Source organism: Nyctibius grandis, chromosome 33, assembly GCF_013368605.1.
Source record: "Nyctibius grandis isolate bNycGra1 chromosome 33, bNycGra1.pri, whole genome shotgun sequence".
In the NCBI taxonomy this organism is placed as follows: Eukaryota; Metazoa; Chordata; class Aves; order Nyctibiiformes; family Nyctibiidae; genus Nyctibius; species Nyctibius grandis.
Genome location: NC_090690.1, coordinates 4,419,448 through 4,443,959, shown reverse-complemented (window position 1 = coordinate 4,443,959; position 24,512 = coordinate 4,419,448). Strand labels below are relative to the sequence as shown.

Sequence of the window (24,512 nt, the reverse complement as noted above, 5' to 3'; positions counted from 1 at the left end):
AGCTGCCGACCAATCGGCGTCGCGGGACGGACACGGAGGCGGGGTTTCCCAGCTCTGGCTCCGCCCAGGTGTACCCGGATGTGCGCCCGGCGGCGCCATGATGGGTGGGTGCAAGTGCGTAGCTACCGCCGGGGAGAAGGAGGGCGGCCGGACGCGTCATATCGCGATCGGGAAAGCCCCGCGCGCGGCAAGTTCACGAGCGCTGGCAGAATCGTGACAGATTTGTCTTAAAGAGGAGATCGCGGCTGGTTTTCACTCAGGCCTGGAGTTCCTGTCAGGAACTGGCGCGCCGAGCTTTCCTTACGGAGAGGCCCTGTGTGTGGCAGCGGCGCTGCGGAGCAGGCGGAGGGCGGGCTGCAGGTATCAGGCACCGCCCCACCCCCCCCAGCCGGGGCGAGCGCGGCCGCCCGGTGCCGCCGTCCCCGCTAGGCCCCGCCGGCCATCGCCGCACGTCGCGGCGGGACGCGGGCTCGAGCCCCGGGAGGGGCGTGTGTGTAGCCCGCGTAGTGATTGGTTCCCGCCGGATAAGGGGGCAGGATTAAGGAGAAGAGCAGCGCTGGGATTGGCCGGAAAGCGGGGGGCACCTGTCATGTGAGAGGGGATAGGGTTCCGCTGAGGGAGGGGAGGGCCGCTGGCGATTGGCTGCGGCGCGGCGGTGGGCGGGGCGAGAGGAGGGTATAAAAGGGGCGCTTGGCGGGCGGCGGCATTTGGTGGCCGGTCGCGTTTGGGGTTTAGCGTGGTGCTGCTCGCTGCTGCTGCGAGGATGTTCGAGGCGCGGCTGGTGCAGGGCTCGGTGCTCAAGCGGGTGCTGGAAGCCCTCAAGGACCTCATCACCGAGGCCTGCTGGGACCTGGGCTCGGGCGGCATCAGCCTGCAGAGCATGGACTCCTCGCACGTCTCCCTGGTGCAGCTCACGCTGCGCTCCGAGGGCTTCGACACCTACCGCTGCGACCGCAACATCGCCATGGGCGTCAACCTCTCCAGGTGGGGACGGCGAGGCCTCTCCGGGAGCTGGGACCGGGGTGGGGGAGCAGGCCCGGGGCCTGAGGCGCTGAGGGGAGTGGGGGCCGCCGGGCCCCGGGCAAGAAGCCGTGTGAGGGGGAGATGGGGGGCGAGGGGCCGCCTTTTTCCTCGCCGTCCCCGGGGAGCGGCTCCTGGGGCGGGCGGAGGCCGCTGAGGGCCCTTCTCGGCCCTTCCCCCATTCCCCTCAGAGCTCTCGCGCCGTTTTTCGCGGCGCGCGCGGGGGCCTGGCGGCCGCGGTGACGTCACTGCCGGCGCCGAGCGCGCGGCGCGCCGTGGCGGGAAAGGCTGGCGGGGCGCGGGGGGAGCGGAGCGGTGCCCGCCATGGCGCCCGGCCGCCCGCCCCCGGAGGGGGATGTGGCGGGGGGACGGGCCCGAGGCCTGCCCCTTCCACACAGCTCCGTGTGCGGCGTCCGAGGGCGCAGGCCGCTTCTCGTTACCCTTGTTATCGCACCCTGTAGTAGGCAATGGGTGCGTGTTCCTGCTCTGCTTGTAATCCCGTGAGTGACCGACCTTTTTTCCTCCCCCAGCATGTCCAAAATCCTGAAATGTGCTGGAAACGAAGACATCATAACTCTCCGAGCAGAAGACAATGCGGATACGTTGGCTTTAGTGTTTGAAGCACCAAGTGAGTGTTAGATTTGGGAACTAATTTGCTGCCGTGATGTTTTCAGGCAGTCTTCATAAACCGTGTAGATGCAGGGGGGAAATAATAAATACTTTAGCAATGGGAGGGGTCAGCTGATACTTAAACTGTAGATGTAAGCTTAGTCAACTTGACCAAACTTTCTTTGTAAGAGAAAGACTCTTCTTTAGGCCACATACAGCTGCTCTTGGTGGGTTGCTGTCCTCTTACAGCCTACAAAAGGCTGTTTAGGTCACTTTCAGGTTATTAGCTCTAATTAAACAAGGTGGATCTTATTGTTATAATTGAGGTGTTTTTATGTAGAGGGGGAGAAAGGGACAAAACTTAAATTCAGGATGATAACTTCTTGGCAACACTTGGTCAAACTATGCTTTGTTTCTTTAGATCAGGAAAAGGTTTCTGATTATGAGATGAAGCTGATGGATCTTGATGTGGAGCAGCTTGGAATTCCAGTAAGTAGTGACTTGAATGACTGGCTACATTGTCTCTTAGAAATGGGTGTTTTCCTATGTTCACATCAGACTTAAAGTTTGAGCTTGTAGCAAAACTTCCTTTCAAAAGACCAAGCTCAAGTGTAGAGGCTACACCAAGCTTCTTGGTAGAAGTTTAATTGTGACACTTCCTTCACAGGAACAAGAATACAGTTGTGTAGTGAAAATGCCTTCTGCTGAATTCGCACGCATCTGTAGAGATCTCAGCTACATCGGTGATGCAGTTGTCATCTCCTGTGCAAAAGATGGTGTGAAATTTTCAGCTAATGGCGAGCTGGGCAATGGAAACATCAAGCTGTCACAGACCAGTAACGTGGATAAAGAGGAAGAAGCTGTAAGTTAAGCATTCACAGTGACTGTAGTGTCCTCAATGTTCAAGTTTCTACTAATGAGAGTAATTCCCTGACCTATTGGGGGCTAGAGCTGGGTGATTGGATCATCTATTTCTCTGGTTTATAGATAAGAGTCAACAAATCGTTGTCAGCTTTAGGTCCTTACCCTGGGGTCTGCAAGCAGTGCTCAGCAGAACAGAGTGGGGAGTAGCACTGGCTGCCTTTGCTTGAGATGTCTGAATTATTTGAGAGGCTTGAGGGTGCTTGTTGCATTTGTTGAGGTCTAACCTGGCTGATGGTTTTCTAGGTTACAATAGAGATGAATGAGCCAGTCCAACTGACCTTTGCTCTGAGGTACTTGAACTTTTTTACCAAAGCCACTCCCCTGTCACCTACAGTAACACTCAGCATGTCTGCAGATGTTCCTCTTGGTAAGTAGATGCAGCTCTCCTTGAAAATACCCTTGTAGAATGCTGCCACCTTAGAACTGCATTAAGAACTCTTGATTGAATGGCTTTTCTGAAGAACCTTCTGAATACTTTTTTTTTTCTTTCCTAGTTGTAGAGTACAAGATTGCTGATATGGGACACTTAAAATACTACCTGGCTCCAAAGATTGAAGACCAACAAGAAGGCTCTTAATTGGAGGAGGACTGAGGGGGAGATCTGGTCAGCTCTTTGGAGAGGACAACTGCCTTTGAGAAGGAAATGGTGTTATTAACAATTTCAGTGCATTGGAGTATCGTATGAGAGCTGTTAGGCATGTTGTGTAGATATCTCTGTAAATATTTTTCAACTTACTATTTTGCTATACTGGTGTTATGGGAAATAGGAAACTTTGTGTTTTTTTCTAGTTTATTCCTGTACTTCCAATAATCTCTTAGATGCTGTCTTAAGGTGAAATATCTTAACTCCTGTCAGCTTGTGTTAGAGAAGGGGTGCAATATTTAACTTGAGTAAAGATGATGTTTCCTAGAGTTTCTCCTGTGGAATTGTAGTTGCCCATAGGGTAGTTGTTCAGTTATGCCATGAGTTTATTTGTCCTTACTTTGTCCATTTATTTTTAAAGCTGGTGTTCTAATTGAAACTTGGAAAATGGAAATAAAAAATGTTACTTCATGGGTTTTATCCTGTTTAAATGTAGATGGATGAATCAATGCTTTGTTGAACTATGCTAACATACCCTAGCTACTCTTTCAAGGAGCTGCAACAGGGCAAGCTTGTGCATTTTTTTGTTGCACTGGAGTTACCAGTTTCTGCTCTGATGGTTTAGATGTGTTGAAAAGGAGGGGTGTGGTTACAGTGTGAATAACTAATACCTCTGTGATGCTGTTTCCTTTAAGCAGAGGAGGTTTGTGAAATAGTTTTTGTTTAACATGGATTAGCTTTGGCAGATGCCAGAGCTGCCTCTAGCAGGGGCTGTTCCTTCACTCTGTCTCTCAGTGATGACTGAGGGTGTGTAGGCACATGCTGCAGTGTAGTGGTGACCAAAAGCTCCTTGGTCTGATGGCAAGCTGTGTGAATGCTTCCTGGGTTTGGTTCTGCTGTTTCTGGCTTACTGATATTAAACTTTTCACCAGGTTTGTACATTTTACATTCATTGGGTGCCTTTGTCCCACACCTTACACGCTGCTTCTGACAAGTGTAGTGCACTCACCTGTGCCACCAGTGATTCCTCTCTTAATTGAGGATATTTGTGATCATCTTCATATTGTTGATGAAGACAAAGGTTTAGAGCATATTTCACCCTGAAGGTTTGATCATGAAAAATAGGATTTGAAAACAGTTTGAGGCAGCTACTCTGGTTTTTTTCTTCACTTACTGTATTGCTACCAGCTAGCCATAAATCCTTACCCTCCCCCTGGAATCTGACTGACTCTACATTGTCAAGAATGAAGAAACACTGAAAAGCAATTCAGTTGGCGTGATCAGTGCTGTGTGGTAAGCAGTACTTAACAGGTTTTTCAGTGCTGTGGGTATGCTTATTGTTTTAGGAGGCTGGGTACTTCCCACTAGTCAGCAATACAAGAGTGTCTTGAGTGTAAACTGCCTGAAAACCCAACTGATTTAGCAGAAGAATTTCACGAGGTGGCAGTACTGATTAAGAAACAACTGCTGTGTTGGAATGGTAACAGCTACCATGGTGACAGAAACTTGTCCCTGCTCAAAGCTGGGGGACAGGACTCTTTATGCCCCTGCCCTGGATTCTTCATTGCTAGTAGCACTGCTTCGTTAGTAGAGATGGTTTAGACTGGTTTTCTTCAGCTGTGATGCAGGGTTTTCAGCTCCCCTATTGAGCTTTGTCTTGTGTCCCAGGAGCATACCCCATTTATCCTCTTGATATCAGCTTGCTGATTAATTCAGTACCTTTAAGAAAACATCTCAAAAGCAAGATCTTTAGCTGCCCTAAAGTTGTTCAGCAATTGCTGAGTTATTGGCCAGGCAGTAGTAGTGGATACCTTAGATAACCAGGAGGCTTTTGTCACTCCAAATGTGATGCTGCTCAGATTGGATCACCAGCGTGGTGCCCGCAAGTACATACGTGCTTCAGCAGAGACTCAGAGATGCCTGATGTTGAAATAGGGAAGGATTCTGGCTTTAATGATGTACATAAAGCTGGGCTAGTAATTGAAGCAAATTTTTTGGTGTAACCTCCTGCTGTAGTGGGGATTACCAAACTCTTATTTGTGCTATTCAACTCATAAACACGCTGTAAAAATAAGCCAAATAGCTCAACTGCTTATTTTTACAGCTGTAATGACCAAATTGAGGGCCTCGTGTTGTAAGAAACATCCTTTAATGTAAGTATCTATGCATTTGTGTTTGGATTTGCATACTGTCTGCTTTCTGGATAAATCTTTAAAGAAGCTGAATGTTTAGTTTGCCATTGCCATACCCAAATAATCTAACTTAAGATGTTCCCTTAAAAAAAAAAAATCAACAAAAACAAAACAAAACAACCCAAAACCACCAGAAAAAAGCTGGGGAGGCTCAGTAAATGCTGTGTGTTTCTCCAAGTTTGAGAGATGAAGCTTTTGAAGTTTATATATTTAGGTTTACTTACCAAGGAGAAAAGAAATAAGAAAGGGGGAGGGAGAATTCTTTAAAACTGAAGGAGATTGGGCTTTTCAGGCTCTAAATCCAGTGTGTGTATTATGAATTTAGAGGAACCAGAACCATGGCAATTCCTGTGGTTCCTTGTTTGGAGCAGTCAGAGGGAGTGGATCCCCAGCTGTGCTTCATCTGATGTTTTAATATTGTTCCACATACCAGAAAGAATTTTCTGGCTGTTGCTTGTCTGTGACAGCTCTAATTGGAGAGCTGTGCTGTGTCTGATGGTTTAATTATGTCCAGATCTTCCTCTAGAAAATCAACTTTTATTTTAAGCTATGTGTAGGAGTGATGTGTCCGAACATGCTGTTTCATAAACTGTCTACAAACACAGCCCTGAAATGACAGATTAGCTCCAGCGGGTCTCGCGTGACAGGGGCCTGGGTGCCCAGGACATGGTCCGTGCCCAAGGACGCTGATTCCAGCTGCCAATCCAGAGCGTGAGGCTGAAAATAACCCAGCGGAGCTGAGCCAGCAAGAGGCCGCTGCCATAACCTGGAAGGAAATATCAGCCATAAACTTCCTGGGTTGCTCTGCGGCCGAGGCAGCGCGGAAGAGAAGCGGGAGAGATGGGTTTGGCCAGCAGCGCAAATAGTAGGTAACCATCTTTGTGTGTGTTTTTTATTAATGTTTTGAAGCTGTGCAGGCAGGGTGTGCAGCCTGGGGGAGTTCCCAGCCATGGTGTGAACTTCCTGCTCAGCAGCAGAGAAACCATTTCGGGTCTGGAGGAGGGGAGTCAGGGGTGTTTATCGCGTGAGGTTTGAGCTCCCGAAAGGGCAAGAAATGACATCCCCCTTCCTTCCTTCTTCCTGGGCAGAGAGGGGAGAAAAATATATTGCTCTTGTTTGGGGGATAAACAGGATTTTGGCTTGAAGTGCTGCGTTTGTGTTTACTGGCGAGCTCCCCTTGTGAGCCTGCGCTCTGCCCTGGAAGCCTTTCCCCAGGCTCTGCGGGTTCTGAGTGTTTAAAACATGACAATAGCACATCATGGTAGAAAATGTGAATTATGAGTGTGATTCACTATTTATTTGCCTCTTAAAGAGCGCAGCACCAAGCTTGTTTCTGATCTTGAACCAATGTAGAGTACAAGGAGAGTAAAGCTTAGTGGACTTGAACCTGGCCCTTAAACATGAGGTCTGAGTATTTTTTTTTTTACATTTGTCCTTAATAGCCTCTTCCTTGTTGATAAGCAGGTAATAGGAAGGGCAGGGCAAATTATGCAAGTGTAAATTGGAAATAATGCATAGGAAGCTACTAGGAACAGCCTGGTAAATAATGGGACAGTCAGTAAGCAGTGCTGTGGTGCTTGAGAGCAAAATGGAGCAGAGTCAGGAAATCTGACCCATTTCAGATGTGCTGATTTCTTTTGGCTTCTTCCCCTCCTGCACACCTACCCCTGGGCATGTGGGAGGCCTCGGGGGTGTTTGAGTACTGTGACCTGAAAAACATGGATGCATAAGGAGCTGAGGATGTGTGTTACCAACCTGTAGGTGGGAGATATCTCCATTATTGATGGGGCCAGACATGTTTTGTCTGTGCTTGGTTTTTGGTACAGGGAAAAAAAAAAAAAAGACAAAAAGTTCAAGATAAAGGTATGGCTGAGGGGGTTTAAGATCAGAGGGTGTTGGGTTTTTTATAAAAGTCAAATTTACTGCAGGAGGAACAACATGGCAGGGGAATGTGCCAAGAAGTAGTGGGGACAGATGATTGCAAGAGGAGAAATTAATTATTAGCAAGAGGGAGGCAAAGGATTTCAGTTCAAGTGGAGACTAAATATTTTGAGGAGGTGCTATTACCTTGGATGCCAAATAGTGTTAGGGAAAAGGCATCTTTGTCCCTTCCTGTTGGAGCAGTTGGGATCTGCACTTTGTGTTCTTTATTCTGTGCTTTCTCAGAAAATAAAAAAGCTGTTGATGTTGGAAAGGGTGGGAAGCCTATTTTCTGCCTCGCTTCTGGGAATCGTAGCCCTGGGCTGCAGCACAGGTTCAAGGCCGCAGACACAGAGGTCCTGCTGGAAGGAGTTGTCAGGCCCTGTTAAACGGCTCTGCAGTGAGTCAGGGGTGTGTTGGCAGGCTGGATCCGGGCTTCAGCCCCTGAGAAGTTGGGCTCCAAGGCACAGAAACGAGCTGGCTCTGCCCCTCTCCCTGGAACTGTCACTGCTGGCAGCAAAACCGCAGGGGTTGGCTTCGTGGTGTGGTGAAATTGCAGGGTACGGCTCTGGCGTAACTAAATAAAGCTCTACCCTGAACGCTGCCTCCCTCACAGCTAGACAAGTGACCTACGCTTTTAGCTCCTTGCTGTTTTTTGGTTACTTCATCCACTTAACCACTCCATCCCCTAATCATGCACCCTCTGAGTCATGACTCAAGTGGTCTCGGGAATGACAGCTCCATTTTAGTTTCCAGTGTTTTTTTCTTTTTCATTTTTTTTGCAAAATGGATCTATTGCAAAATATCCGGCTGGTTGAAAAGCTGCTTTGTTTAGTTCTGTTTTGGGTTAATTTGCTAGTGTCCCTGTTTAGAAATAGCTGGACCTCAGACATCTCGCTGCTCAAAGTGTGATCTCCTTGCGAAACGAGGGCCAGCTTACATGTTGTATATTATTCTGGAATTTCTATCTTGTTTTTAAACACAAATTCTACCTTAGTTTGACTTTGCTTTCAAATATTGGCAAACCCTGTTGCACCTATATTCATGCTTTTGTATTTTAGGTTTAAATACAAAGCTTTGGAAAGATTTAATTTATGAGAAAGAACAAAGATGCCTTTTGGTTAGTACAGGCTTGACACTTTTGTTTCTCTTAAACTTCATCCATGTCTCTCAGACTCTATCATCCAGTTTGCTCTGAGGTTTTTTTTGTTCTCTTTGTTTTCCAGGTTCTAGCTGATGCCCAGGCTTCCTTGTAATGATGCCATCACGTACAAATCTGACTGCTGGGATTCCCAGTAGCAAAGTCAAATATTCCAAGCTCTCCAGCACTGATGATGGATATATTGACCTGCAGGTAAAAAGTGGGGAAGACCTGCTGCAAGTCTGTCCCGTGTCATCTCTGCTAGCTGTGGGACCCGCATCTCTGCATGGTGGGAGGGGAACTGTGCTGAGTTAAGCTGTTTAATGTTTGTTTTTTTCCACCCAGTTCAAGAAGAGCCCACCAAAAATCCCCTACAAGGCGATTGCGCTGGCTATTGTGCTCTTCATGATCGGGACCTTCCTCATTATCATAGGAGCCCTCCTCTTGGCAGGATACATTAGCAAAGGCGTAAGTGTGTTGATTACACTTCTGTTACGAGTTTTTCATTGCTTGCCCGTTCCTCAAAGCCTCCCATGAGCCATCATGTTCATGGTAGAAATTCAGAGCAAAAGGCCTATAAGTGAGAAGGTAATCCCCTCCGCTGCCTCACTGGTGTTGGACAGCCCAGTTTCTCTGGCAGCAGAGCCCTCTGATGTCTTCAGTTAGCAAGTCTGGAGCAGGTTCATAGCGGGACTGGAGATCTGCCAGGGAGGGCTGAGTTTCTGTCTGCCTTGGGGTACGGTTTCATTTTAATTCTGCATCCCTGCAGAAGTCAGCTTGCTGTCCTGGAAAAACTTCATGCTGGGATCGTCAGTCTTGTAGTGAAGATCATCTGGTTACTTCTGTAGGACATATCAGACCACTGGATAGCACACAGCACCACTTATCTCTCTGCATTTATGATCCCTTGAAAGGGGATCCATTATTCACAGTTGACTTGGTGCTCCTCTGGCACACTTTTACCTTGTGCCATATGGAATTGCTTTACGGTTGGCAGCTGCTGCTTCTCGTTGCAGAAGCAGCAGCTTTTTGGCTGTGTTGGAAGCAGCCCAGGCAGATAGGAGAGCTTACTCTCGGCCAAGTGTGCAGCACCCAGCCTGTGGCTGGCAGTTTTGTTATGTGATTAGTGTTAGGAGGAGGCAGCCTTCCTATCTGAAGGAGAAGTTCAGTTGAGGGTTTCCTGTAGCAAGGAGGAGATGCCAGGGGGAGGACTTAGAGCTCTGCCTGAAGAAAACATATTTCTGATTTAAGATGAATTTTTATTTGTCAGCTAGCTAGGCCTTGGGGATGAAGAGTTGAGGCAGGACTTAAGGAAAAGACCCCTCCACCCCATACAGATCTCTTCTTACTGCCCTTGCATCTCTCCCCTCTCTGCTGCAGGGAACGGACCGTGCTATCCCCGTGCTCATCATTGGGATCCTCGTGTTTCTCCCAGGCTTCTACCACCTACGCATCGCATACTACGCTTCCAAAGGCTACCGGGGCTACTCCTATGATGACATCCCGGATTTTGATGATTGAACCATGTATTTAATCGCATTATAATTAGGTTGGCGGTAAGAGCTGTTAGTTACCCTGGCTATCAGAGGGAGCCTGTAAGGTTGTAGATGAATTGTATTGGTCACAAGATGCCAGTTCCTGGTTTTGAGGTGTTGGAGGTTTTTCAGTTGGGTGGGGGGGGCTTGAAAACAGAATTGACCAAAAGGATTTTGCAACATGAGGTGGGAAGAACATGTGATTTATTGTATTCTGCCTCTTTCGGTTACATAATGCTGATTGCTTGTAAGAAGTTCTTCTTGGGCAAGGCAATTCTAGCAATTTTCCAATAATAGATGGGCCAGTTTCAGCAGCAAAGATATTTGGTTTTTTTCTAACTGTTTTAAAGAGTTTATTTTAGTTTTCAGTGAGGTGATGGTTATCATTGGGTTTACCTTTGCAGACAAACACAATGATTAAATTCTCCTTTTGCTCTCTGTGCATAAGAAATGCTTCCAATCTACTTGTCCTGTGCTTGTTGTTCTTCAGAAGCAAGCTGTTTCCCACGCCACTGTACTTTTGGCAAAATCTGCTTATCCTTTAAATTATCCTTTAAAAGGACTGTTGTTGGATTTTGCTTATTACTTTAAACAAACCGAATGGATACAGGGAGAATAATTTGAATCTGGACCAGGGCTCAAGTGTCTGAATACCAAAAATCTTGTGTTTGACTAGTGTGGATGTTGGAGATACTTGAATTCCAGCTGTCTGTACGTATGTTTGGAATAATTTTGTCCTTGTGCATAACTCCCTAGAGCAGTAAAAAGAAAATCTCTGTATAGTTTGTACTGAATAAATCCTGTTTATATTATTTTGCTAGCTTCAGTGATCTGTTGTTATTCAGGGAAACCAGATTGGTAGCTCTATTTTATGTAAAGTAAAAACTGTCTTCTGAAGTGGCAATGAACTCAGTGTCCTGGAGAACAAGTGTGTGACAAGGAGTGATGCAAGTAGCTGTATTTAATATGAATAAACTTCACTATATTCTGTGTACAAATCATAAGCTTGTCTTTTTCACATTCACAGATCTCGGTGTGCACTAAAAACTGTTCTGGGCAACCAGATTAAGGCTTTAGCTGAATCTGCTGTTGCCTACTGCTTCCAGTTGCTAATGTAGTCACTGCAATCAGCATTAGGCTTTGCTGAGCCAGCAGCTTTGGAACAGCTCCATCTGCTCTCCAGGACCCTTGGCTGGCTTTGGGGCAGAGCTGGGATTACCCTCCGTGGTGCAGCAATCCAGAGCGCCCTGGGTGCAGCAGGAAAAACGTGCTTCTTCAGAAGGTCAGGCTTGGCTTTTTGAACCTCACATGCAGCCCTTATTAAATGTGCAAAGACCCCAGACTTCCCATTGCTTTGTTTTAGGGTCCAAATATCCAGTTCCTTTTGTTGTGCAGTGTAACAGGAGCAGTGTCTGTTTGAATAGGGCTCGCGGGCTGGTGCTGATACTCCAGAATTGTCAGGTGTGGACTGAAGGTTTTTGAAAGCAAGAGGGGCAGGTATCACTGTTAGTGCAGAGCGGGTCAATGGAGATGTTGAGATGTGTGCTGAATTGAATGTCTTTCTCTGAAAGTACTCCTAAAATTGCCTTTTTTATCCTCCAGTGTTCTAGATTAAACCCAAAGCCTCAGCCAAGACATTTTTTAACTTACATCTCTTCCCTTGTTTGACTTAATTGGCTTGTGTGTGCCCCAGTGTTGTACTCTGAGGGGAATAACTGATTGAATTGAGGATCTCCCTTTCTGTCTCTGAAGGCAGCAGCTATGCACGTCCTCTGCTGCGTCACGCTGGCCCTCACCCCTCATGTTCGTGACGCTGCTGGCCCCCGGGCCGATGGCAGGCCTGCTTCCCAGACATTGTCACGTACTGCTTGGCAGCAGCTGAAATGTGTCAATTAAAGCTGGGTCTGGCCAGGAGAGTGGCTGCTGATGTAAAACCATGAGTCAGCCTCTATGAGGAGATAAGAATGTGGGTTGATTTGGGGTTTGGGAAAGGGGAGAGGAAGTGGGAGGGAAGTTTAGGTGGAAAAAGGGGGAGGGAGAAGATGCTTTCAAGTGGGGCTGATAGGTTGTAAATGTTAGGAAGCCTGGGTTGAATAAGAGGGATAAGTAAATGTAGGGGATGGGAGAAGAACACTCTGACATTTCTGGAGGAAAGGCAATTGAATAATTTATTTTTTATTTGACAGAAGCAAAGTCCTCAGGCAGCACAGTGTATGAATAAGAACAGTCCCTGCCCTAACGCTCGCAGGGCTGTCTGTAGGAGGGATGGCCACAGGGAAATCTTCTTCTCTACAGGGATTGGTTCATATCTAATTTTGAAAAAAGGAGAAACTTCAGGAAAAGAAAAAAGGTATGGTGACCACTGGAAAAATGTACATCCAGACAACCTCATTCTTTGAGTTGACATATTGCATTCTAAGCACGGTTTTCCTCCAGACTTAAGTCTCTAGATGTTCAAATGTCTATTAATCATCTATCTGTAGTGTTGTTAATAGCCAGGGTTCAATTTTGTCTTGCAAAATAGCGTGAGTTTACATTTGTTTCAAGCGACTGGCCAATTTTACTGGAAGCATTTTGTTTCTCTGAGCCTGATCCATCCCGTAGCAGTGGTGCTCCTCTGGTGTAGGCTTGAGTGTAATTGGTGCTGTCAGCTTTTACTTGTTGAAGCATTACATAAGGACAAAGCTTTCCTCCAAAACAGCAGCCCCCACTTGGGTGTCTCTGTGCTGATCCATTACAACAGGATCTTTTTAATTTTCCTCCCTCTCTGGCTGCACTGTGGACCTGCATGTGTGATTTGTATGCTTGGCTTGGCTCCTTTGCTGCCTTCCCTGAGCTCCCCGAGTGCGTAGCTGTATCCTTCCCTTGACCCTGGGTGCCAGATGCTGCTGCCAAACCCCACAGTTAATGGCTCTGCTCAGTTCCCCACCTGTACAATCACGGGTGTTGTGGGTTTGGGGAGAACGGACTGACTCACTACAGTGATGAGGGTAATAGGAAAACGCCTGGGAAGAAGTTTCTGGTTCTGGAGCAGGGCTTGAATGACAAATAGGGCACTGGCCGAACAGTGATGAATGAGGATAATACTGAATAGCTATTTCCCTTATTGAGCATCATCCATTCTGGGCACTCGGGAAGGCAGCTGGCTCAGAGAAAAAAATAGTTGGCATTTGTAGAGCTTGATGGGGTATTATTATGCACAGAAGCTCTGGAGGAAGAACAGGCACTCAGATTTTAGGCTTTTTTCTAGTTTGAGTGTTTGAATTCATGTCTCCTCAGTGATGTTCTTCTGTTGCTGTTGTATGGTGGATTTATGATTATGTACTTAATACCATAAAGTTGATGGAAAGACATTTGGAAATGTCATTCTGGAGTCCTCTGGCCTGAGCTACCAGCAGTCCCAGAGAAAATCCCCCATGTATTATTTATAAAAGCAAAGACTAATTTTAAGTAAATCTCTATTTTTTTTTGACTGTCTAGAGTGAATAAAGCTAATGGAAGTTCCCAAGCATCCTCACATCAGAGGACACCTCCCTTATGTAGACAAGTGTTTGAAAGATCTAGGTGAATAACCTGGGGGGAACAAACAAGGTAGCAGTGGAGACAGCCTTGGCTAGCTGCAGACATAAACTACAAGCCCTGAAAACTGATGCTAAATACAAAATGACTCTTTCTCTGCTCCTCACTTGCAATGGCTCATTTTTAATAGCATATTGTGCTCCCCAAAGCAGAATGGGGCCTGCTCCTCTCCAGGAGGCTCCTTACCACTGTTGGTGGTGCAAATGCCACCAGCTGAGAGATGGCCACCAGTGGCTCCTGGCTCAAAGGTGCCCTGTGTAACTCATTTTCTCACACTTCCTACAGCCAATTTCCATGGAGAAGAGAAGTCAGGCAGCACACTTGTACCAAGTGGTGACATTCAAGTGTAGAGCTAAGGAATCAACCTGCTGCCCACACGCTGGCTGAGGGATCTCGGTGGGCTTCCAGGAGAGGCTTCCCACCCAGAGATGCTGCTAAAAGCAATGCAGTCGTCTCTGCCAACTCAGGCACTGGATAAGGCTGGGGACAGCGAGGTTTATAGCAAGCACCGTATCCAGTGCTGCATCTGTGAAGTCATGACTGATGCCCCTTTTGGGAGATCCTGTAGAAGGATGCCTACCTGAAAGGGGCTCTTGGTATCCCAAGGCAAAAATAGGAGGGATGGAGATAAACTCAGTGGAAAGGAGCAATAGGAAAAGCCCGAATTACCCCAAGTGTTGTGCAAATGGTTCTCCTAAACACTTGAAGAGGCAGAAATTGTGCTTCTGTAGGTTGGTTGATGTGATGGAGTGGTGAGGAGTTTGACCAGCCTGGAGACTCTGTGAGCCTCGGGTCCAAGTGAAGTCAGAGCCCTGAAGGGCTTATCACCCTATCCTGGTCTCTCAATTCTTTGTTCTTAAGGTCTGTGGAGCCAGCAGTGTTGTGTTCCTTAGAGGCATTTTGCATCTGTCCATACAAAGAACCTTGTAAAGAGACATCATTCCCTCTACAGGGAAGCAGCTGCAGGCCCTGCAGCCTGATCCTGGAAAAGGGGGTGTAAGTACTCCAAGTAGCGACTTTCCATGTGCTGTATGTGGTTTTTGGCATCACTGTTGATCCTTCTCTCTGAGGTTCTCCATGTGCTTGTGCTGATGGAGGCTGGGGAGCAGAGCAAGGTCCATCGCTGGTCGCGTGGTGATGTAGCAAGAGGTGACTTGGGTTTCTAACTCCTTGTTCGTCTTTTCTCAGTAGCGATTTGTATTTCCTCTTACTCTTTGTACAACCTCGTCCTCGAGGCCTGGCTGGATGTTGGACTGTTTGACTGTCCATAGAGCAGGGTGGTTGTAAGGAGGCTGGGCTGGCCAGCAGGTTACTGATCTTAGTCCTGAAAACGTGTTGGTAGAAGTTGTGTGAAACATCTGTGGAGAGGAGGGAGAGAGAATGTGATGACTCACTTGGAACATGCTGGATACGACCCCCATGCTATAAATATAGCCATAAAACAAACGCCTTGTTTGAACAAATGGCACAATCTGCAACAGCATCTCTACTGCTTTTCTGGTACCCATCATGCAGGAACACTTAGACCAGCCCCTGCAGTCGGGGTTTGCTCGCTTTCTGTCAACTGCAATTAGCCAAATTCAGCAACATGTGCCACTGAGAGGCTCCGTGCTACACTGCTGCTCTTACAGCAATATGGATTTTGCTTAGCATAAAAGATGACGTAAAAACCCTGCAGGGCAGGAAGAAATGACTCGGCACAACAGTTCTGTCCCTTCTAATCAGATTTGTGCTACGCTCCACTTACGCCGTGGTCTAAACGAGTTTCTCCATGCTCTCCCATACTCCTCCTCCTCATGCCTAGTCTTTAAAAGTCCCAAGCATCAGCCCATTCATACAACCGCCCCTCACATCTCCTTAAGCCTTCTCCTGGCCATTGGGGTGTTTGTCCTGCTCTTCCCAGCAAGATGTCCACCTGCAAAGCACCTCCAGGACTCCTTGGCTGATCCTGCCTTTCCACTTGGCACTCTCCTCATTGCTGTTCTCTGGAGCTGCAGCTCATCACGTGAGTGGGTAAGTGCAAATTGCCTGGCCCTCACATCTCTCTGGCCTCCCAACTGCTGGCAGAGACCGTTGGTTTGCCTGTTTCAGCTCAGGGAAGTCAGCAATCCTGCCTTCATTTTCTGCCTTCTCTACCTGGTGAAAAGAAATGTTCTTTGCCTTTTTATAGAGTTCTGTGTTCAGCCCAGCTATGCTTTCATGCTGCAAGGCAGCTGGCGTGCTGTGTTCTGTGCTCCCTGTGTGAAATGTGGATGTGCACGTTCACAGGGTTTCCCTTTTCCTTCCATAATACACAAACCAGCTTGAGGTTTTTAGGAATGCTGGATTGAACTAAAAATAGTCCAGAGAGTTCAGTGGGCCACGACAGATTCCTCCCTCCCATGAGAATTGGCTTTGTTCTGAGATGGAGCCAAGGGTCAAGGGGGGAAAAAAAAAAATCTTGGGGAAAAAAGCTTGATTGTGGATTAGAAATGATTGTTTCCAAATGATGTCATTGACTGTTTTGCTTCTCCAGGCTCAGACAGACTTTGGTTTGCGCTGGTTAGGTACTGGTTACCTTGAGGCCTTTCCTTCCATGCTTTCACCCATGTCTGGGAAGGTGTTAAGAAACTGCTTTTAATTGGAAGTAAGGCAATTATTAGGAGGTCTTTTGTGTGGCCTGTGTGGACAGAGCTTACTTATGACAAGAATCAGGAAGCGAACATTTCCTTCCTCTACACTGTACTTCGGTTGGATGCTGAGCCATGATGCTGTCCTTCACCTCTGGAGCAGCATAAAAGCTGCTCTCGGAGCTTGCTTCTCTCACAGTGACACAGACCTACAGGATTCATGTAGAGCTTTTACAGTTTTGCTGCAATTACAGTAAGGAACAAAATTGCAATGAATCTTCTTTGAGAGGGCTCTTTCTCCTCCTGTGAAAGAGCAGTTTTGGCACTGAAAGCATAAGGTCTGTGGAGGAATCACCATTTCAGCCTGGGCTGTTAAAAAGGAGGAAAAAAATCCACTAATCACCACTAATTAATTTGAAATATTTACTTGGACTGAAGTAGTAGCTGCTCTTAAGTCTTTAAAGGATTAGCTGCCTGCTAGTCTTTTGTGTCTGCAACCATTTATTTAAGCTGTTGCTGCAAATCATGCTGTTAACCTGTCATGCAAGGTTTTAACCTTTCTTTCCTTGTCAGTGGGAAATGCGTGGTCCATAGACTTGCTGATGCGATAGTGGGAAGTTAATACATCTGCAGTCAGGCCTTCTGGGTTCTTTCCCCAGCATCTTGAAGGAGGGGGAAGATAGAAGATGAATATAATAATAATTGTCTACTTTAGGAAATTGCAAAGCCTCATGAGGGGCTGTAAAATGTTTAGGGAACATCTGATGTTTGCAAATGCATCCTACCCCCTTCCTCTGTGCTTTGCCATGTGCTGTTACCAGGGCAAATAATTCCTCTTCCTCCCACTGACCTGTCAGATAGGATGCAGCATTTCCATCGTGCTCTGTCCTGATGTTAGCTTACATTTGTCATAGTGTTGCATCATATTTAACGCAAGTGGTTAAACCAATGGACCAAAACTCAGCTGTCAGGGGAGGGTTCGCTCACGCAAGAGCATCCGTTTCTGAGCTAAAAGCCATGTTTAGCAAAGGAAATGTCAGACAGATCTAGAAAGAATCCTTGAAAGCTGAGAACTAACCTCAGCAAGGATTATTTCTTACTCTTAAACACGTAGTGTGTTTAGTGTAAAAGGGAAAGATCTCAGGTTCTTAAACTTACCAACACTAATTAGCATCACCATGTAATTTTCTAGCAGTTGTTTTCATTAATATGTCATTAGAAAAAGTCTACCAGCTCCTATAATACCCATTTTTCTTGTCTCTCAACACTAACAGTTCATGTTGCAGCATGACTTCTTCACTGCTATTTTGTGTGGTTCTTTTCCAGACAAATGTCTTATTTTCTCTGTATTTGATACTGCAGGTCAAGCAAATCCTTTCTGCCTTTTATTGCACGAGAACAAGGCAGGATTGTAACATGGCCAGTTGAAATGTATGCCTAAAATTAGGCCAGTGGATGGTCTCCAACTTCCAATATAAAAAAAATGTATTTGTAAAGGTTTCTCTTTGTTGGGTGACATTTCAAATTGCTAAGACGACACTTCAAAGTTCAACTCACAAACAGCTTGTGTTTTAATCCTCCCCATGAAACAGAGGACGCTATCTTTGTCTTGCACACGCCATCGGGCGAGCTGCTGAATGCTTGAAGCTGGCAGCCTGCTCCACTCCTGGGAGTTTATTGTCCCTTTAGCAGGGTCAGAGCACCAGGATGCTGTCCAGGTCTGATGCTTCCCACCCTGTCAATGGGGCATGGGCCAGGTCTCAGGAGGGAGTGAAGGGCAGGTGCACATTCCTTCTCCCACCTCTGCTGCAAGTAGGGAAAATAAGTTAACAGGGACGAGATGGGGCAGAGCTTGCAAGAACACTTCAGTGACACTGTATTGGACTGTTTGGCATTAATTGTGAGTAGTGGAGAGGTGGCACTTCAGGCAGGGAAGGAGTTAACAAAATAAAGGGCAATTTTGGGGAGAGAAGCTGGAGTTCATTGTTCCAGGCTCTGCTGTGGATTTCCTTTTTATCCTCTCATCCCTGAGTCTTTGCTCTCATCATAAGAGGAGCTGATAGCCCTTCCTTTTTCTATTTTTATTTAGACTGTAAGCGCTTCAGGGCATGGACTGTACCTTAACCTGTGTGCAGCAGCTCAGTGAGGAAGCCCTGTTGGTAGGGAACTATAAATAGCAAGCCTGTCCAGCCCTGTGGCATCCATGCTTGCTATAATTGCCTGCTTTGCACTCCTGTGACAAGTGTTAGGACAGCTGTCAGGGAAAGCAGGAACTGAAAAGTATTGCCACAGACAGTTTCCAGCTCTCTGTTTGCCTGTTGAGCTTCGGTTTGGGCCCAGTTCTCCCTCCTGCCTCGAGGAGTTCTTCTTTTTCTAGCTGTGTGCGATTGATGATTCCTGGCATCTGCCCAGCAGGATTCGGACAGTTCAATTTCAGAAGCTGCTTTGTAGAGGGCTTGTTGTGGTGCTGCCTATTTCGGTCTTTAACTTGTGCCTCAGCACCATGCTCAGTTATTTTGTCTCTTACCACTTGCTAGAGGAGGTTGATCCTGCAGCAATCACTTTTCTATCATTCCTGACGCCACTGTGTGGTTTTTGTTACTATATGCTTGCATGAGGAATTAAATGAGTCATGGGGAGAGAGTGGATAAAAGTGATGACAACATCCAAGACCATCCTTCCTCTCTGAACAGACTGTGGATGTTCTTTCAGAATTGCTTGCAACTGAGTCAAAGCAATGAGAGGTTAAAATGAGGATTCTCTCTCTGCTATCACTTCTCTGCTGAGTTGTGAGTAAGCAGCCACGAGGGTGCTGCTGCCTGGTCTCTGCAAAGTGAAGGACCTTCATTTGAACTCCCAGTGGAGGTGGCTTAAGAAAACCTGCTTTATTCTGTGCTACCAAATTCCTCTAATGGACTTAAAAATGACTTTGTGCACCATGTCCACACCCTTTTGGAAGTAGTTTAAGTGGAAATAAATTGCTCTGGTCCTGCCTATACACATCAAAAGAAGCTGCCATTTATTGCCACAGCTTTGAACAACAGCCATGCATGAACTCGACGCAAGGTGGCAAAACCCAGCTTGTCTCCTGCTTGGAGACCATCTCTCCAAATGACACAGGCTTCATGCGATGGGCAGCTGCAAGCAAAACGCCAGTGTGAATGTGCACTGGCAAAGCACAAATGTCAGGAACTGTCAGCCACGGGCTCTTGCAGTGCCTTTTCTGCTGCCACAACATCTCAGTCAGGAAATGTGGCTCCAGGGATTCAGCGGTATTGGCAACTAGAACCTGGCAAAAAAAGAGAACAGGGAGGATAAATGCATGCTATTTTCCTGGCCCCCTCCTGCTCCCACTCTTCCCAAGAGGAAAGGACTCTCCCTTGGCTAGTTTCAGGGGCTGTGCTGATGAAAAGAGGACTGGGAATGAAGTCCAAGAGGTGACTAAGCCCATCTCCTCCTTCCTCTGCCAAATACAGGCCTTCCTCCTGACTCAGCAAGTTAAATCACATCTATTTGGCACAGCCCCTGAGGTACCAGACATAACAGCATCAAGAAAATTAGCTTCTCATCCAAAGCATGAGCTGTCCAGTTGAGTTAGTGTTACTGGAAGTGTTTTTTATTACTCTTCCTTCCCTATATTCACTGATAACATTTGATTGAATACTGTGTGGCTGCTGTGGTCTGAGAAGCACAGGAAGCTGTTCTGGGCTGTTTGTACTGTGCTGGCTGCCAGAATCTGGTCTCCATTTACAAAATATTTTGCATATACAAAGGTGAAGGAAGGTCTCCTCTCTCCAAAAGCTATCAGAGGTAAAACCATTGTGATACAAACAGCAGGGATCCAACAATTCTGCAACTATGCAGATTTTTTTCTCCTGCTCACCTATTGATTTATTACGTGAATTCAGGCAACTGTAACTTTGCAACCCTTGCTATTTATCTTTCTATACAGCAAGCACAGCAGTACATCTGCCTCTTGGATTGCTGACTGAAGCCTCAATAATTTGAGTACTTGGACCAAAGCAGTCCGAGATCCTTGGACTAAAAGCCCTATTTGCTATTAAGAGCACTTTGCACTAATTAAACTTCATAAAAATTCTTCCTGGGTCTTATTACCTCCATTTTGCAGATGACAAAACTGAGGACTTAACTCAGATGACAGACCAGGAAATATGTTGTTCTGGTTTAGAAATAGTTCTTAGAAATAATTTTTTTGCTAGCTTTATTTCTGTATGACATTGGGAGGGTGAACAAAACGGCAATCAAGTCACGACTGTCCCCAAAATAATCTCTAAATTTATGTAGGTCAAGGAACCTGCAGTGGGGTTTTCCACTAGGTGGTGGTAGACAGCACTTTTTAAGAGGGGTTATTCACTCTCACTTTCTTTACCTTAGAGAATAGAAACCCAGGGTCTGCCTGGCTCAGTATTCTCTTCCCCTTACAGTTACTACTCCATATTCCACAGGATGAAGCAAAAACATCACTGCTGGTGAGTTTTTGACTTTTTTTCACCTTTTATTGGGGAGTTTTCTTTCGCTTCCTAGGCAGCTGTTGAAAGACCAGGGGTTTCATTTTTTTTGTTTAATCCAGTAAAAGATATTCCTGTTATCCGTATACATGTGTGCTGGGTTGTTCTTAGCTCCTGGACTCCATCGGTGGGATTCACATTCTGATGTGAGGCAGACTTTTTATTTCTGTGTTTTATGTTGTTAAAAAACAAACCCAAAACACACCAAGAAAACAAGATAAGGAATTGGAAATGAGCTATGGATCCCAGACCCAAAACAATCATCCCTAGATACAACTGCATGTGAAGTTTTGATTTGGTCTTTTGGAGATCCTGTACTCGGATCAATGATTCACATCCCAGTTGAGGCAACACTTTGGTTTAAAATGGAAATTTTGAGTAAACAGAAGAGATGCCAGCCAAAAAGATTTCAGCGTTTAAATTTATGCCAGTAACGTACGTGCTGCATCTCAAGAAAACCCTGACCTTCTGTAGTCCTGTCCTTACCATTTTATTTGCACAGAGCCATGAAGAAACAAACAAAATACAGCTGGCACACGTGGGGAACACAGTCAGTAAAGGTTACCTCAGACTATCGCAATAGTACTGCGTTCTCTGGCTGCAGAGAAGGACACACAGCCTGGGCTAGAGGCTCGACTGTCCCTCAGCAATATCTCCTTGGGGAGACTTTTAACTTCAACGTAGGCACAACCTCACCACGAAATCAAGTCCCTACTTGCACGCTGTTGTGGGGATGTTGCAGTGATTCAAGCTGGCAAATATCACAAAGCACCATTTGCCTATGAACTCTCTAATCGTTACTACAGTGATTACATTAATACTATAATATTTATCCTGCATTATGAAAGCAAGTGCGATGACTGATGAGTGCAAAGAACAGAGGGAGGAAGTGGGACTCGGGGACTGTTGTCTTAGCTGAAGAAAGTCAGTGTTACAGGAGTTTTGGCCAGTTAAGGTAATTACAGAAGGAATTCAAGCTATATATTTTTGATGGACAGGTATTTTACACTGGTTGAATTGGGAAGACTGGCATAAGCCTTCTATTGTGACTAATTGTCTTGATGCAGCAACACCTCACCTGTTCAGGTAAATCCCTGAGTGAGCTCGGATAATCTAGATTAGATGTAGCAAAGAAAAGAAAACAACAAAGGGAAGGTGTCTCCTTTAGGATCTCAAGGTCTGTTCACCAAATGATTAATGACTGCTAATTTCTCTTGATAGCATTGTTATGAAGGACATGCACATGCACATCCTGTGTCTCTGATTCTTCCAACTTTTTTATGGTCCTGTGAATCATTCAGGCAGAAAGTGACTGTTCTTATAAATACCTCATGGTTCTTCACTATATTTTAGTAACAGAAATTACATATGCCAATAATCCCAGTAAAATTATTTTTACTTCTGCAGCAGGACAGTGTGACAGCATGAAATGGGCTCTGGCTTCCTGAACGAGTGAAATGCCTGGGTATTTTCTGAAACTTTACAGCATGGAAGGCCACCTGGAAGGTAACTTATCTATTTAAGAGAAACAAAGGCCTGAAAACTGCTTTGCTAGGTCTGAGCCTGGGGTCTAGCTATGTCAAATTCAATTCTTGGGGCACTAAATCCACCTTTATCATCTTTTCCCTGGTTGTCCTTGTGATTATCATGACTCCGAGGTCTCTTTATCTGTTAAATTTCAATCTGACTGATGGATCTTCATGCTTGCAGATCTCTTGCTGAATTACCTGTATTTCCCTCTGCCATCTTCCACCAGGGGAGGGCAGGTTAGAAAATTATAACATTTTAAAAAAAAATAAATATATATAGAGCTGTGTCTCTGCCAATGAATTCTGAACACAGGAAGTCCTCACAGGGAGACCGCATCACTGAATACATATGATCCATCTTCCTGCACAAACTCCTGCCAACAGCAAAGCTGCTGCAATCTCAATCAATCTTGCATTACTAAAATGTCCCTTACATCATGGCTCCATGCTGCTCTACCTGAACAAACAAAGGTTATTAACATTTAAAAGCTGCACTAACTCTATGTATATGTTTGGGATAAGGCCAGGCATTGAATAATGCTAAGGGATCGATATTCATAATCTAGAGCAGCAGAAGAGGTGCGTTGTGACTTATCTGTGTCCTATATAGTTCTCCATATGGTTCATTTTAAAGCCTTTTAGAAGCTTAACCAGTAGAGTATTGCAGTGAATGTGGAAAAAATGATGCATGAGGATAAGAAGCACAAATGCTTCAGAGGCCTTGTAGGGTCTATGGTCTTAAAATAAGCTCCTGGGTTTTAATGGGATCTGATGAAACCCTCTTTATAGGGGCAGCGGGATGGAAGGGGTCGGACAGCTGGCGACCAAATACTTGGTAAACACTCCTGGTAGCTGAACTCTGCACAAACAGCAACTATTAAGGCAAAGACCTGAAAGATCAACAAAGAATTGCAGGTCTGGGTAAAATGATGCAATGGATTACAATTAGAGTCACTAGTCCGGGGAGCACAGGCTTTCCTATCGACTTACAGCTACGAGGCACCTTAATCAAATAACGAAGGGGGCTGGTGGGGGAGAGAGCTCAGCATCAGTCAATATTATTTCAAGGACACCTACTGTAAATTATCAGGCTGATGTTTGTAGCGTGGTTTTGTTGAGGGAGAAAAGGTAAAAATTACAGGAGGTTGCAGCGGGGCCTTGGCCCCGGCTTCCCAGAAAAACATTGAGCGGCAAAAGATTTCATGAGCTGGCTGGCTGTCGGCATGGCCAAGAACTGTGTGTACTGGAGAGGGCAGAAGCCAAATTAAAGCCAGTTAACATTATCAAAACCCTTTAGGAATGTCAGGTTTTGCCAAGAGGGATGCGAGAGGCAGCGTCCATCTTTGGTACCCTGTACCAAAGCAGCAGATGTCTCTGGTATTCGGGAAACACCCAACTCTATGTGCTGGTGGGGGATCATGTCAGATTTGCCAGAAAACTGTGGAAAACACTAGAGGTGAGATTTTAGGAAGAGGGATGTGTGTGTGGTGGAAGTGTCATCTTTTGGGAGGCTCGACTCCCTTAGCCTTCCTCTTCCCTTTCTCCCCCCGCCTCCCCAGGCTCACTCTCCTATTATAAAATCTGGATTTTTCCTAAAAAAAACCCCAACCAAAACCCCAGAAAGGGCCGGGGCTGAGGGCAGCCTGTGGTGACACCATGCGAGTGCCATTTTCCTGGGGACCGGGGAAGGACCCAACCCCCAGACGAAACGCCCCGCTGAGGGGGATCGAGCCCCGCTGAGGGTGATCGAACCCCGCTGAGGGGGACCGACCCCCGCCGCGGCGCCGGGACCCCCCCTCGGGCCACCCACGGCCCCGGGGCCGCCATGGCGGCCGGGCCCTGAGGGGAACAGGGAGGGCGCGGGCGCCATCTTGCCGGGGGCGGAGCGGGGCCCGGCCCGCCCCGTGCTCTGCCTGCCGGGGCGGCCCCGGCCCCGCCGCACTCGCCGCTGCCGACCGAGGGGAGCGCAGCCGCAGCCCCCAGCGCCATTGCCGCCCTCAGCCCGCTATGGCAGGTGAGCCCGTCCTTCTCCTCCCCCGGGCAAGGAGCCGCCGCTTCTCGCCTGCCCTGAGGGAGAAGCCTCGCCGGCGCCTCTCCCGCCGCGCTCTCCCCTCAGCCCGCCGCGGTCATTGCTCTCGCCTCCCGCCTGCTGTCACCTCTATCCCGGCCCCCCGGCCGCCGCCTGAGAGCCGCCCTCCATCCCCAGACACCCGGGGCTCGCCCCTTCCTCCTCCCGGGGGAGCTGGGTCGGGGCTCCCTGGCAGCCTCCACCATGTTGCCCGGCCGCGCTTCACCTTGGCCGCGCGGCTCCTGCCCCCTCCTCCGTCCGTACCTCTCCTCCT

The 24,512-nt window shown here is 46.9% G+C and overlaps 3 protein-coding genes across 6 annotated transcripts in view; all 3 read left to right on the top strand.

Annotated features, from left to right (window-relative positions):
* The first annotated feature begins 693 nt into the window (after nucleotides 1–693).
* Nucleotides 694–3,627, top strand: PCNA (proliferating cell nuclear antigen). The gene is made up of 6 exons (XM_068421472.1): nucleotides 694–984; nucleotides 1,551–1,648; nucleotides 2,051–2,118; nucleotides 2,297–2,491; nucleotides 2,797–2,920; nucleotides 3,048–3,627. Exons 1-6 carry the CDS (start codon nucleotides 764–766, stop codon nucleotides 3,128–3,130), a joined length of 789 nt encoding a protein of 262 aa, XP_068277573.1. The 5' UTR covers nucleotides 694–763; the 3' UTR covers nucleotides 3,131–3,627.
* Nucleotides 3,628–6,055: 2,428 nt separating this feature from the next.
* Nucleotides 6,056–10,928, top strand: TMEM230 (transmembrane protein 230). Of its 2 annotated transcripts, none has more exons than XM_068421477.1 (4): nucleotides 6,056–6,197; nucleotides 8,475–8,602; nucleotides 8,735–8,857; nucleotides 9,770–10,928. In XM_068421477.1, exons 2-4 carry the CDS (start codon nucleotides 8,504–8,506, stop codon nucleotides 9,908–9,910), a joined length of 363 nt encoding a protein of 120 aa, XP_068277578.1. In that variant the 5' UTR covers nucleotides 6,056–6,197; nucleotides 8,475–8,503; the 3' UTR covers nucleotides 9,911–10,928. The 2 variants fall into 2 exon arrangements, with proteins under 2 accessions (XP_068277578.1, XP_068277579.1); XM_068421478.1 differs by having other exon boundaries at nucleotides 6,057–6,193.
* A 9,602-nt stretch (nucleotides 10,929–20,530) lies between these two features.
* SLC23A2 (solute carrier family 23 member 2) overlaps nucleotides 20,531–24,512 on the top strand; it is a 61,631-nt gene continuing 57,649 nt past the window's right edge. The window contains exons 1-2 of one of the 3 annotated variants that reach the window (XM_068421549.1): nucleotides 20,531–20,602; nucleotides 22,049–22,147. The gene's annotated coding sequence lies outside the window, so the exon portion shown is untranslated. Of the gene's footprint in view, nucleotides 20,603–22,048; nucleotides 22,148–24,096; nucleotides 24,185–24,512 lie in introns of those variants that run through there. The other 2 variants (XM_068421547.1, XM_068421548.1) reach the window with 2 other exon arrangements.